This window comes from Fopius arisanus, unplaced genomic scaffold, assembly GCF_000806365.1.
Source record: "Fopius arisanus strain USDA-PBARC FA_bdor unplaced genomic scaffold, ASM80636v1 scaffold00064, whole genome shotgun sequence".
Taxonomy (NCBI): Eukaryota; Metazoa; Arthropoda; class Insecta; order Hymenoptera; family Braconidae; genus Fopius; species Fopius arisanus.
In genome coordinates, this window is record NW_011887803.1 from 247,722 (window position 1) to 261,108 (window position 13,387).

Below are 13,387 nucleotides of genomic sequence, written 5' to 3' on the forward strand. Positions count from 1 at the left end.
TAACAGGATCACAGAAGAATGAAAGAGATGTACAATTTTTTCCGCTTCATTTCAAAATTCTGGATTGTCAGCAACATAAAAAGTAGATATAATGAAAGAAATGGAAGAAAATTTCTACTCCACCAATTTTAATAAAAACTTGTCCACATTATTCCGCACTCCCTATAAATAGCTATAATGGAAATCAACTAGTGGTGTTTGATTGTTGACAATTGAATCGTTTCATCAGATGCCGTCGTATTTTGTCCTTGCATACGAAAATAATAAAGATGAGAACACCCTCAACGGAAGCGATCCCGTCTGTGATATATCGCAGCCAGATGCTTTGGCTTCCCAACAGCCACCCGACGACGTCCATTGACCAAGTTATACCCATTATGACGAAGAGCTTCAGGTACAGGTTGAACCTGAAATAAAAAGATGATTTATCTCTCCATTTAATTCAAAATATTGATAAAACGAATACTCGGTAAAGATCGAATTAGCCAGACGACTATGGACCAATGAGGAATAAGCGTGACAGACTTTCGAGATATCGATATTTAAAAAATTTTTTTAATCGATTTTTTCGAAATATTTCATTGGTCCACTTGAACCGCCAAATTCAAATTCGGCGCAAGGAGTGCGCAGTAGATCTGTTCATAAAATAGAATGAACCAATGAGGTATAAGCATGACAGACTTTCGAGATATCGATAGTTATCGATGTATGAATCATGAATACGAACCACTGCTTGTCCTCGTGTCGATGGCTGTCATTTCTCTCGAGTTGATTAGCAGTTTCTCGTTTGTGTCGAAGAATTTTTATCGTCGTCGAGATAAATAAAGAGACATTACAGATAACGGTGAGTGCCATGGGACAGTATAAATAAAGAGACTCCGAGACATCACCTGAATTTTTTTTTAAACATTCCATATAATCACGTGCAATTAATTTGGATATCACCAGGTGAATGCAGAAAAAACACTTGACTTGAAACAAGTGGAACCAATAGAAAATTATGTCAATATAAATACAAAAAAATATAAATTATCAATCAGCTACCTTGGAACCAACAGCTATATTCCCCAAATCTCGGACTGAAAATACTATCCATCATGCTGGGGCTAAAATCGAGGATCAGACAGATTATCGTCAAGATTGATGGACATCCCCATGCGTAAATCGTGTAGAAGATAAATTTTCTTCGCTCTGTTCTCCGCTTGATACTACCCTCCATGGAACGAGCGGACCTGAAACCCATCATTCAAATCAGAATTCCTTATCTACACACAAAATATTCATCACTTGCCTGAAGGTCAACCAGATATCAAAGCACAAGGCATTGAGCCAGAAGAAAGAAGACATGAACCACAAATAATTGAAAAATCCTGAAACCCAAAAATGACAAAGATTAAAAAGTTGATGATGATCATATGTCAGCCTCTAAAAATTTTAATTAACTGAATTTATTATACAGCTGTGAAATAATCGTTTTTTCTTGAAGAATGAATTATAATTTCGAATTTTTTCTCGATGGGAAGTGAAAAAATCACCTAGAAAAGTGCAGAATCTCGAATATTTATCGATGCTGATGATTTTCAATCTCATAACGGTGATACCTCCATAAGCCCAGAACAAAGAGAAGACATAAGACATGAGAATCATGCCGTGGATGTTCCTGAGGACGGGTAAACAGGCGTAAACGAGAAAAGTGACGATGAGAAAAGGCATGGGAAAAGCGAGACACATTGCGTACAAGAGTGGAAAATCCTGCATCTCATAAGGTGCATGACAAGTTATGAGAATTGTCCTAGTTCCATTATCCCCCATCCAACTAGCAAAGCAATAATCATCAATCCCCATGTATTCATCCGGCATCTCTTCCTCGGAGAGGTCCACAAAGACTCGTCCATCCTCCAGCAAATAAAATGCCTCCAGTGTATCTGAATCACTTGACAATTCATAAAAATGATTTTCACAGGGCATACGGTATATCCGTTCAAATATATCTGGCTTTTTCTCCGATGGCTTCAGATCCTTCCTGTAGATCTGGGGAATTTCCACGTCGTAAATAGGTTTTGATGTTTTTGATGAACAATTCATTGATGTCGAGTCACTCATGAAATAACCTGGGGAACAGCAAATCGCGATATTCGGCTTTCTTCTGGGGCTCAATGATCTTCTCATTCTTGATATCCACTGAAATTATTTTATCTTATTTAATATTTCAATACTGAGAAATTATATAAATATTTTAGGGTTCAACAAAGATAGACGTGGAATTTGTTTAATGGATTTTTCAAAAATAATGAATATTCATATTTAATTATTCATTAGTCGTCTCAAGGTATTTCAATATAATTATTTATAATTCTAAAAATCTCATAAATTTTAAAATGACAGGGAATATTCCATTGTTTATGTACATTATCCCCTGGAATAATACATTATTATTATTATTATTGTTTGGTTAATTTCAGGTGATTTTATTTGAATGATTAAATGATTTTTGACTCTATATAACTGGTGACTCGAGAAAAAAAAAGAATTTGCAAAAGTAATAGAATAATGGACTCAACCGTGATGGGATGCTGATGCACGTCATCATGATTGCTGATTGTCCTGGTATCACCACCATCCACACCCTCTCCCCAGGAAATGGAGAGAATCATTAAAAAAAATCCTGGAATCCACATCTCAATAGAATACCACTGACAGGTGAAAAAATGATGATGGCAAATTGTCCGGTAGAGTTTTTACACAAATTCCACACAATTCCGGGCACAAATGGTGTTGATTTACAAAACTGCATTTGCCCTTCGACATTTTTCTATCCACATGGGCACCGACGGGTGATTTAGAGAGATAAGATAGGTATTTATATTTATATATATATAAATACTAGAGCAGCGCCAGAATAGTTTCACTGTACTTCTGTTCTTCGTATGGAATATTAATTTGTTATGGACTCGCGCGTTTCATTCAAACTCAACCGATTTTCATAGTCTAGTTTTGACATTGAGATACGCAACGAATTTTCCCTCGAGCTATTGGTAACTGGGGAGGGATGGATGAGACCAGCGAGGTGTTGCGGAATAGTAAAATCTCGATACCTGACTAAAATAACTCTGCTATCTATTTTTCACTCTTGAACGGAAGTTTTGGATGCGTGACAATTTCCCATCCTCATATTCCCATTGGAAATATCTTAACTGGTCTTAAATTTCCTCCACCAAACAATAAATAATGAATAAACAGTTAATTGAAAAAGTCCAGAGTAAAATTGACAGTCCAGAGAATTTTGCATTCATGATTTTTATTGTTTTTTATGTTTAAACAGAGATAAATAAATTAATTGAGTATTTAGGAATTAGTTGGTTGATAGACTGTCGAGGGCTTCTCTAAAAAACTAAAAAAAATTGGAACTCAATCATGAAATAATTGAATTCAAGAGTTACGCTATTTTTCCGCCATTTCGAGGGTTATAAAGGCGGCCGACAAAATGGCGGAAAAAATCAATAAAATAAAAAACTAGTCAAAACAGTCTATTAACAATAATTTCCGTAGCTTGATTACCAATCCTCATTATTGCCTAATGAGCAACAGTAGATTTAATAAAATCAGACAGCCCTATTTTCATTTCTTCTTCGACATTGAAATCGCCACATCAGCCGCTTTATTATTTTCCCTTTGCACACAAAAATCACGAAGATCATGACACCCTGAATGGAGTCGAGGAACTCTTCCAGGTACCACCCATGGTGGTTCTGGTGTCCAATTGTCCAGGTGACAACGTCGAAAAACCAATTTATTCCCATTACCACGAAGAGTTTGATGTAGAGATTAAACCTGAAAATAAACGAGTCAAAGTTAGTAAGAGTTATTTGGGTCGCGTCAGCCGTTGGATCATTGACGATGACGGCCAACACTTTGTTGTCGTGAGAAAAATCATCTGTGTATTACGATGACTGAATTTCCGGTAAATTAATCGAGCCCATTGTGAGAATATGTGTGTTGATAATTTTGATCATTTCGGTGGCACGTGCAGAGCAGTTGGATGTGCGTTCAAGAGCTAGGGAGATGAATATTATCGGAATGGACCGAGGGACCAGGTCGATTGGTCCGAGCTGATGCCAGCTGGGGAACATCAAGACGATGTGCCAAATCTATTGGACAAAATTATCGGAGATGCTGTCCTTGCCGTTGATACCGAGCATGACGTAAGGACGATTTATAAACACATCAGATTGTTTCTGTAATTCTACTGGGACAATATGGCAAATGTGGACTCAATAATTATTGATAATTGAGAAATGTTCGATGGGACGTAGAGTCCCATTTAGAGAGACCCATTTAACAATTGGTACTTGCTCGGTAATTAATGAAATCGTTTAAATTTAATTTTTTTATTCAATTTTTCGATACCTCTGTTGGCGATCGGCGTGTCGACGACTACCGCTTGCATTCAGTTGTTTGGCTATTTGTCTTCGGTGTCTGATAATTTTAACAGTTGTTGAAACAAATAGAGAGAAGTTGCAGATGACGGTGATTGACACTGGGAAGTAAAAATATAGGGACTCCGCGCGATCGTCTGCAAGGCGAAGAAAAATCGTTGCAAATCGAACAATTTGTTTCTAATTCCACTAGGGGTATTGTTATTATTATTATTGTTATTATTATAATTATTATTATGCTCGTTATCATCTTGAATAAATTGGAACAATAATTATCAATAGTTAAAACTTCTGTGAATTATTTCTGCTTCGAACATTCAGTATTAAAAAAAAAATTAATAACAATCGGTGGAGTTTATCCCAGGGCACATTCCACAGTATAATTTTTAGAGAAATATCATGATTATTATTAACAATTGGAGCAATTTAAAAAAATAAATAAATAAATTTAAAAAAATAAAATTAAAAAAATTTAAAAAAAATAAAATTGAGAAAAAATTTAATTATATAATTGTTTTTTTTTCTGAATATGGAATTTCACCTTGGAACCAGCACATGTATTCGCCAATATTCGGTTTGATATAGTTTTCGGGTATGTTGGGGGCGTAATCCATGATGATACAACTTCCTGTCATAATCGATGGAAATCCCCACGCGTAAATTGAGTAGAGGATAAATTTTCTCTGAGTCTTCTTCTTACTCTGGATCACACGAGAGCCTCTGAAAAAGATCTGCATTGACAATCTCGTAATTCAGCTGTAAAATATCGTTGGGCGACTGGATTTTGCTTACATGTCATTATCACTGAAGTCTGTATGAAAAATTGAATTTAATTGACTCGTAATTGTAAACCAGAAGTAATTATAAATTTAGGATATTCCAAGAATTTCGTTGCATTTATTTACCTGAATGTTGACCAGATATCGATGCACATTACGTTGAGCCAAAAGAAGGACGAGAGAAACCAGAAGAAAACGACGAATCCTGAAAATATGAAACGTCCATACAATTTTTCATAAACTGAAAATTCGGAGAATCACAGACTCACATTAATTAAAAATTTCTCAATTAATAACTAATCGGTCAAATAATTGATTAATTAATTACATCAATTAACACATTTAAAAAATTGAGTGAACATTTCAACCGAAATTGAACGAAAATAATATTATAAATAATTATAAATTCCGATGATTTGGTGATTAAAATTTCAAGAATGAAATATTAAAAAGTGCGTACACCTGTAATAATCACCTGTAAAAGTGCACAACGTCTGGGAATTGTCAGCAGTGATGACCTGAAATCTGAGCAACGATATTCCCAATTTGGTCCAAAACAATGATGCGATGTACATCATCAAGATTATTCCATGAATATTTCTCAACTCAGGCAGCAGTACATAAACAAGAAATGTAGCAGCGAGAAATGGCATGGGTAATACACTACAAGTATTTAACATCCAAAAATATTTGTCGAGCCACAACGAATAGCATCCAAAGACCTTCGTGGATGTTCCGTTATCATCCATCCAATTTCCAATGCAGTAATCATCGATCTCCAGATACTCACTCTCGGGATTGTATCTCGATTGATTGATGAAAATTCTACCATCCTCCATGAGATAGAATTCATCGCGCCATGGCTCTTCCCAGTCTAACTCGTACATCACAAATGTACAGGGAATTCCATAAATTTTCTCGAAATCATCTGGTCCTTTTTCCGATGGTAACAATTTTGATGTGAAAATCTGGGGTAATTCCAGATCATATATCGGTGATGAACTGTTTGATGAGCACGTTGAATAGTCAGTGGTGAGATATGTACCTGGTGGACAGCAAATTGAGACCTGAGACTTTCGTGATGGCACCAGTGATCTACGAGCTCTTGACACCTGGGGACACGCCATTAAATATAAAAATATTAAAAAATCGTATCCAGACTCCAAGATTCAGATAATTAACATCCGACTCTCTCCACGAACAATCGAATAATTTCATCCCATGAATAGTTCAGTCAAATATTCTACCAGGATAATTATATTTATTTATAACAATCGGAATTCTGAATTTAAACTACTGCATTCCACTCAACCCCAGTATTTCCTGAATATCTTGGAATTGAAGGGAGATAGAAAAATATTTGATAAGACCTTTTTCGTAGGGATGAGTGAGCCCTACAAAAAAGGTAAAAACGAAAATTTCCCTGTTTTCCTTCGATTCCGAGATATTTCTGAAAAACTTGGGAGAAAATTTGAAGGAATAGTGATGGAGATAATTTAATTTAATCACCGACCCCGTGGTTCCTGCTGACTTCACTGCCCTCGACATCATCTCCCTGGAAGATGCTGATGAAGATGATCATGAGAATAGCTCTAGTAATCCACATGTTGCTGGAGTGATGGAGAGTAAAGACTCTGACCATTAGTCGCAATTTCTCTTCAAAAAATGATGCTGTCGGTGCATAATACTGCATTTGTCCTTCGACAGTTCCGTATCATCAGTGAGTGTTCCAAGGCGATAAGGAGATACACAAAGCCTATAAAAACCATTGGAGTCATCAACAATTACAGCTAAAATTGTCTTCTTCAAATTCATTCGATAATTCCACTAACAATCATTCATTACAAATGTATACATTCAATTAAAACCACATGCTCTCTCTTCTTCATAAATTAACAAAAAAAATTATAGATCCGCGTGGATTCCATCCATAAGTTAATGATCTCGCGATAATAATTAATAATTGAGTATCACCAGGAAGAGTGCATGTCATTACTCACAATTTCATAATTAAATTTTTCCTAATTGAATTCGACGTCAAGGGAATTGACGAACAGATGTTTTTGACAGGAATGAGAACGGAATAAGAGTAGAATAAGAATAGAATAAGAATAGAATGAAGGTAGTGATAAAACTGTTTTGATTCAAGGAATGCTGTTGAAGTAATGACGAAAATTGTGTACAATAATCAGATATTTCGTCGATTTAGCCGTCAACTTTTGCCTCGGGCCCTAAATCCCCTCTACAAGTATTTAAATCAATATTCTCACGCGTGCGTAATTTCCTGAATTAATTAGATAATTATAATACATCCTTATTAAAAAAAAAATCGAGTAACTCCGAGTGAAAATTCTACGGCATGACGTCTGTGTAATTTACAGCAATCTCCGAATGACAGGATAATTAATTTAAAAAATTAATTGATCAAGTTTTATTAGTCGTGGTAGTTGATGAATTAAATAAGAATATATAAATTAATTGTCGGAGTATTTTCAATTGTTGAGAGTGTATGGAGATAGGCATTCAAAGCGTTTGATCAAGCGTCGCTTTATTCTATCCTTCCAAACAAAAATCACGAAAATCATGATTCCTTGAAAGGAATTCAGAAGGTCCGCTGCATGCCATATCCATTGGGCCTGATTTTTCAACAACCAGGCGATGATGTCCATCGACCAATTAATTCCCATCACGACGAACAGTTTCAGGTAGATATTCAATCTGAAATTTCAAGAGGAATTAATGCTGTTTAAAATTAAGAAAGAGAGGGTAACCACTCGAAAGTGTAACGAACCTCTGCTCATGATGATTATGACGACGACTATCACTCGATTTTAATAATGCAGCAATTGACTTCTTGTCTTTGTAAATCTTTCGTATTGTTAATGCAAAAAGAAGAATATTGCAGATGACGGTTATCACCACGGGGTAGTAAAAACATATTGACTCCGCAGTGCGATCTGGAAAGAAATATATAAATTATTATATTATTATAGATTCCAAAAATTTATCGCTGCACTTGTAGTATGAGAAATTATTATTTAAGATTTCATTGCGTTTCAGAGTATTGATGAATTTTTATGTGCCATACTTTTGAACCAACACGCGACGTCCGCGAATCTTGGCCTGATGTCATCTTCATTTTTCGGTACATATCCAACTGTACTGATCAAAATCAATATGATCGATGGATATCCCCATGCATAAATTCCGTAGATAATGAATATTTTCCACTTGTTCTGCTTTACGTTGCGTCGCGGTGGACGCAATTGTCTGAAACAATTATATAAAAATAGCAATAAAAATTCCATCAAAGACGCCATAAAAATAACGGAGGGTTTATTTAAAAAATATTCAATACTCAGTGAATACTGAATAATAGAATGACAATTGAATTGAATTTTTATTTATAAATTACGTAAAACTCATTTTTCATCTCGCATTCGTCTCACGATTACGAAAATTTAATTTTTTATTAATTATTGCCCAATTGCACTTACCTGAAGGTCCACCAGATATCGAAGCACATGACGTTGAGCCAGAAGAAAGAGGACAGCAATGAAATATACATTGTGATCCCTAAAATAATTTAAAAATCATTATGGCCACGCACCCAATGAAAAAAATCCAAAAAAATAATGTTTTAATTATTAACACTCTTCCTTCACTTCCGGAGGATGGAACAAATTGAATGGCTGTCTAAAAGTCTGAATAATGAAATTAATTGAAAAATTGAATAATAATTTTACTTGAATTTTCCACTCAATTTTCATCCTGTGGAATTGCAAGAGGATAAAAGGATTTGAGTACCTGAAGCGTACCTAAGAATTTACATAGCTCTAAATTATCTGGTAGAGTGATAGATTTCCATCTCTCAAAAGTGACAGCTCCATATGCCCAGAGTACAGAAGCAACATAAGCCATGAGTATCATGCCATGGACGTTCCTCAATTCAGGTAAACAGGCGTAGACCAGGAACGTTACAATGAGAAAAGGTACAGGTAATGCAACAATAATTGCATAACTCTGATGTTCCTTTATGGATTTTTGTTGAATGCAAGCAATAATTCTCGTGTATGTACCATTTTTCCCCAGGAAACTACTCATACAATAATGATCAACCCTGACGAATCCACTCGGCACTGGTGAATACGGATCAACAACAAAAAGTCGTCCATCATCTAGCATCAGAAATCTATCAACTCTAGGAACTTCGTCCGATAATTCGTAGAATGGTCCAATCTCGCATGAACTTCCAACCACTTGATGGTAATTATTTGATACCTCTTCTGCTGGTGGTATGTCCTCCCTCAATCTCACAGGCCCATCGAAATCATAAAAAGAACTTGATTCGCAAATCACGTATCTGGATGCAACTGTGAATTTTTCTGGTGGACAGCAGATCGGGAGGTGCAGGTCATCAGATTTTTTTGCCACTGATGATTGATTCGCTCGTGGATATCTGAAAGTCTTGACCTAAATTTTTATATTTCAGTAATTGCCAATTATTAAATAACAATAAATGATAATAATGATGATGCTGTTTACATTTTCAGTATTTGGGTCATCTCTGGGAATCCTTTGGATGCTGTTGCACTCCACATAATTTCCACCGAACCTCGTGATCCAGACAATTACCAAAAAAATTCTCTCAACCGACATGAGTCCTTAAAAATAACAAGTAAAATTATGAGATCATTAATATCACGAGAATTCTCTTCAAACTCTTGTAAACTCTTGTAACAAATCCTCCCCTTCTTCATCCTTAATTGTCCTTCCACAAGTACCGGATGTACTTCGTGTTTAATCGAAGCATTAATTGATTTTACTCACTATTTCCGTATTACCATATAATTAATAGCAACATTAATAGCAACAATTGTTTTTAACACTCATAAAATTTAAGACTCCGACAAACAGAATTTATTCACTCCCAGTATTTTTTGTGATAACGATGGAAATACAGACGGTAATTATTTACACTTACTGAATCGATAGTTGGGCTAGAAAAAAAATTGAGCACAGGAATGGAATATATTTCTTAATGAAGCAGAGACTGAAGTGATGATTCACGTAATGAGCCAGTCGCTCCGCGATTCAAAGAATGAAAATGATAAGAATAATGAATTGTAGTAAAAGAATAATGTTCTGAGTATTGAGTTAAAATTATTACTGAGTTGTTTTAACATGTCTGTAGCATTGGTTGATGAGGAATTTCCTCAAAGGAAGGAGATTCGATGATAGTGGGGACTGATGCCATCAGGAGAATCCGCTATTTAGATATTATTGTTCTCAGTGTGCAGATGCATCTCATCAACCTCACGAGAAGGATTTCTAGAGATAATTACCAACGTCACGAGGAAAATTCAACGGCATAAACACGTTTGTGTAATATATAGCAATTAAACTGATTCATTAATCTTTTTTAGATTACTCGATGCAAAGCTGCACCTCAACCCCAACACCTCCGGTCTATTTTCTAAAAAATGATTACCACCGACTGATCAGGGGATGACTCCAAAAATTTATTGACGACATGCCTTGGGATGTGGCGTGTAATTCCACAGGGTTTGACAATTTTTTGTAATAAATCATATAATATTAAAAAGTAATTTAGGATTACTTTAGGAATACTTAGGATTACTCATTACTTCAAAGGGGTTTTTTATTATACCAAAGACCCACTTGATACCGGTCTACTCTTTTCAGATATATATCTAATTGAGTGTGACTCAATTTTTATCCTTTCCTTTTTTTTTATAATTATTAATACGAATGATAACTCAGAAAAATTGAAAATTAGAGGGAGTGCTCTATTATAGTACTGCCGAAATAATTATTACTGTACAATAATTTTTTGAGTACACGTGCCAATTAATTTTCGATCGGAAATCTATTTTTTTCATTTTTTTTCTTCTTCATTCATTCTTTTTGGTTTTTTGATGTTTACTCAATTTTTTTTTTCTTCTTCATTCTTTCATTTTGGCTTTTTGATGTTTACTCAAAAATTAGATTACACTTGTTCAATGTGAGCTTTTACTATCTCACACGTAGTCTACCGTTTGATAATGGATTCATTGATTCCATCCGGTTTAATTATGATTCGTTCATGAAGACGTGCGATCTGAATTCAATGAGGCTTTGATAATTGATTTTAATATCGAATTCTCTGGCCAGATCATGTGGTTCGCAGGTGCTAAGGTAATTGGGTATATAAAGATAATGGGAATCGGGCGTTAAATAGTTGGACTTGGTTATCGGATCTATCATTCAATAATCACACTTATTTCAAAATTCTGTCATGAATTTATCGACTATTTTATTTCTGATTGCCGCTGTTCTGCCGATGTTGGCATCAGGAAAAGTCGCCAAGGATAGGTCAGAGTGGAATAATCTTTACAATCGTAATGGTAATTACTCATAATTTTTTTTAATCAATCCACTTCCTTTCAGTACTAATCCTCCGATTTACAGCAATAAAAAATAATAATTTTTGATTGTTTCAATTCCGGAAACGATACCCTTAGAAATAATTGTTAAGAAGTTTTTCAATTTCAACGAAATCTTTATAGAATAGAAAAAATTATTTCTATAAATGGAGATTGTCTATTTTTTTTTTGTAAAATGGATTATCTTCTCTTCATTCCGCCGAGGGGAATAACAAAATCTCTGATAATCGCATCAATTATCGTTTTAAATGAATTTCAGGAAAGCGGGAGTGTAAAAAACCAGCGGAGTGTGCGATTTTATATGGAAGAAGTGCTGATGCTTGGGTTTGCGCAGGATTAGGCATATGTGCACCTGCAGAATCCGACGAAGATGACGACGGCCCCGGTATGTACTTATAACAATTGAAGAATCAATTAATTCGAAAAAATAATTAATTAATTCAATAAATAATAATACACCACAAAATATTATAACGTAAATATAACGACAACTGATTTTTCCATGTTATGATAATTATATCATATAATTATATCATATAATGATATAATTAGTATTAATTACATGATAATTACAACAGCTTTATTTATTGATATAATTATCCACATGATTTTCAGATTTATAATTTATTAATAAGCGTGTGTGAAAGAGGAATTCTTCATTTGTTAATAATTAATAAAAATCAATGTTTAATATTTTATAAATATCTATTTGCAGAGCGTTGGGTGTGCACAGAGGAAAAGTGCAATATTGACGCACCACCAGGTGTCAGGTACACTTGTAATAAAAATCAGCACTGCGTAGAGATTCTTGATTAACAAATTGTTTATAATTACACAATTATTTCAAGAAATATTTCCCAAACATTCAACAGAACATTCTATTTTCGAAACGAAGTACAAGTACTTAATTATCACGACATGAAAATTAATTAAATTGATACGTAATTGTTACTGTAATTATTTTTGGAAATAAAATCAATGGAAAATTCATAAATGTTGTTTTATTGCAACAATCAATTGACAATAATTTTATTTCTGATTATCATGTACTTATTAATACGTGTCACATCAATCTTAATAATAAGAGGGAAAAAATAGTGAAAGGGTTTACAGAATTTTGTATTTTACGGATCAAATCAAGAACGAGATAATGTGGATTAATTACCAATGATAAATTATTATTTTTTTTTAAGCATTCAAATGGTTCTGTTGCTCCATAAATGGTCAAGAGTGACTAGAAGATTCGTTGACTGAATGCATTCACCTGACATCAATTAAGACACATTCAATCATCCACGAGGTAAAAAATTCATTTGACTGTCGAGTGGTGGAACGCGAAATTCATTTTATTCTCAAACGAATTGGTTTGGAAGATTGGAATTTTAAGAAAACAATTTAATTTTCTTTGGGAACCCCACGGAAGACGTCTCTCTGCTCTCCGAAATTTAAATTTAATTTTAAAAATTAAAAAAACCGCCGAATTCCTCTCGCCGGACGCGTCAAACGTCAAATAATCGGATTAAAAGATCGACTCGACATTCCACCATTCGACGACTGAATCAAAGTCTTAAATTAAATTCTTAAAGTCTTAACGATAAAGTTCTCGAATCATCAAGTATGAAAATAAAGGCACAGCAATGAATGAAAGCAATTAAAATAAATCTCCCACGAGGGGATCGTTCACTCCATAGAAAAATTGCCATTTCCTTCTTCTTTATTAAAAATT

General features: G+C 34.4%; 4 protein-coding genes across 7 annotated transcripts; 1 reads left to right on the plus strand and 3 right to left on the minus strand.

Annotated features, from left to right (window-relative positions):
• Positions 1 to 115: 115 nt before the first annotated feature.
• On the minus strand, positions 116 to 3,046 carry LOC105269032 (G-protein coupled receptor Mth2). Of its 2 annotated transcripts, XM_011308999.1 has the most exons (7): positions 2,562 to 3,046; positions 1,739 to 2,181; positions 1,536 to 1,660; positions 1,292 to 1,370; positions 1,045 to 1,232; positions 728 to 890; positions 116 to 407 (listed from the first exon to the last, which is right to left on the minus strand). In XM_011308999.1, exons 1-7 carry the CDS (start codon positions 2,676 to 2,678, stop codon positions 185 to 187), a joined length of 1,338 nt encoding a protein of 445 aa, XP_011307301.1. In that variant the 5' UTR covers positions 2,679 to 3,046; the 3' UTR covers positions 116 to 184. The 2 variants fall into 2 exon arrangements, with proteins under 2 accessions (XP_011307301.1, XP_011307300.1); XM_011308998.1 differs by having other exon boundaries at positions 1,536 to 2,181; positions 2,562 to 3,045.
• Positions 3,047 to 3,291: 245 nt separating this feature from the next.
• On the minus strand, positions 3,292 to 7,027 carry LOC105269033 (G-protein coupled receptor Mth2). Its single transcript, XM_011309000.1, has 6 exons — positions 6,729 to 7,027; positions 5,691 to 6,327; positions 5,342 to 5,420; positions 4,978 to 5,156; positions 4,408 to 4,573; positions 3,292 to 3,831 (listed from the first exon to the last, which is right to left on the minus strand). Exons 1-6 carry the CDS (start codon positions 6,906 to 6,908, stop codon positions 3,603 to 3,605), a joined length of 1,470 nt encoding a protein of 489 aa, XP_011307302.1. The 5' UTR covers positions 6,909 to 7,027; the 3' UTR covers positions 3,292 to 3,602.
• Positions 7,028 to 7,558: 531 nt separating this feature from the next.
• On the minus strand, positions 7,559 to 10,356 carry LOC105269034 (G-protein coupled receptor Mth2). 3 transcript variants are annotated; one of them, XM_011309003.1, is made up of 7 exons: positions 10,200 to 10,356; positions 9,761 to 9,879; positions 9,034 to 9,674; positions 8,713 to 8,791; positions 8,304 to 8,485; positions 8,007 to 8,172; positions 7,559 to 7,933 (listed from the first exon to the last, which is right to left on the minus strand). In XM_011309003.1, exons 2-7 carry the CDS (start codon positions 9,814 to 9,816, stop codon positions 7,708 to 7,710), a joined length of 1,350 nt encoding a protein of 449 aa, XP_011307305.1. In that variant the 5' UTR covers positions 9,817 to 9,879; positions 10,200 to 10,356; the 3' UTR covers positions 7,559 to 7,707. The 3 variants fall into 3 exon arrangements, with proteins under 3 accessions (XP_011307305.1, XP_011307304.1, XP_011307303.1); XM_011309002.1 differs by having other exon boundaries at positions 9,034 to 9,682; XM_011309001.1 differs by having other exon boundaries at positions 9,034 to 9,688.
• An 864-nt stretch (positions 10,357 to 11,220) lies between these two features.
• Positions 11,221 to 13,334, plus strand: LOC105269036 (uncharacterized). The gene is made up of 3 exons (XM_011309004.1): positions 11,221 to 11,622; positions 11,921 to 12,046; positions 12,377 to 13,334. The coding sequence occupies exons 1-3, from the start codon at positions 11,514 to 11,516 to the stop codon at positions 12,475 to 12,477; spliced, it is 336 nt and encodes a 111-aa protein (XP_011307306.1). The 5' UTR covers positions 11,221 to 11,513; the 3' UTR covers positions 12,478 to 13,334.
• Positions 13,335 to 13,387: the final 53 nt, after the last annotated feature.

Bases quoted from the DNA above. Each gene is read 5' to 3' on its own strand.
- LOC105269034 (XM_011309001.1), bottom strand. From the start codon at position 9,874: ATGTCGGTTGAGAGAATTTTTTTGGTAATTGTCTGGATCACGAGGTTC. The intron at 9,689-9,760 runs GTAAACAGCATC...ATAAAAATTTAG, and splicing joins ATGACCCAAATACTGAAAAT to GTCAAGACTTTCAGATATCC. The intron at 8,173-8,303 runs GTATGGCACATA...ATTTCTTTCCAG, and splicing joins CGTCGCGTGTTGGTTCAAAA to ATCGCACTGCGGAGTCAATA.
- LOC105269032 (XM_011308998.1), bottom strand. From the start codon at position 2,678: ATGTGGATTCCAGGATTTTTTTTAATGATTCTCTCCATTTCCTGGGGA. The intron at 891-1,044 runs GTAGCTGATTGA...AAAAAAATTCAG, and splicing joins ATATAGCTGTTGGTTCCAAG to GTGATGTCTCGGAGTCTCTT. The intron at 408-727 runs GTTCGTATTCAT...TTTTTATTTCAG, and splicing joins CGACACGAGGACAAGCAGTG to GTTCAACCTGTACCTGAAGC.
- LOC105269036 (XM_011309004.1), top strand. From the start codon at position 11,514: ATGAATTTATCGACTATTTTATTTCTGATTGCCGCTGTTCTGCCGATG. The intron at 11,623-11,920 runs GTAATTACTCAT...AATGAATTTCAG, and splicing joins TAATCTTTACAATCGTAATG to GAAAGCGGGAGTGTAAAAAA. The intron at 12,047-12,376 runs GTATGTACTTAT...ATCTATTTGCAG, and splicing joins CGAAGATGACGACGGCCCCG to AGCGTTGGGTGTGCACAGAG.
- LOC105269033 (XM_011309000.1), bottom strand. From the start codon at position 6,908: ATGCAGTATTATGCACCGACAGCATCATTTTTTGAAGAGAAATTGCGA. The intron at 6,328-6,728 runs GTCGGTGATTAA...GCGTGTCCCCAG, and splicing joins AAGTCAGCAGGAACCACGGG to GTGTCAAGAGCTCGTAGATC. The intron at 3,832-4,407 runs GTATCGAAAAAT...GTTTATTTTCAG, and splicing joins CACGCCGATCGCCAACAGAG to GTTTAATCTCTACATCAAAC.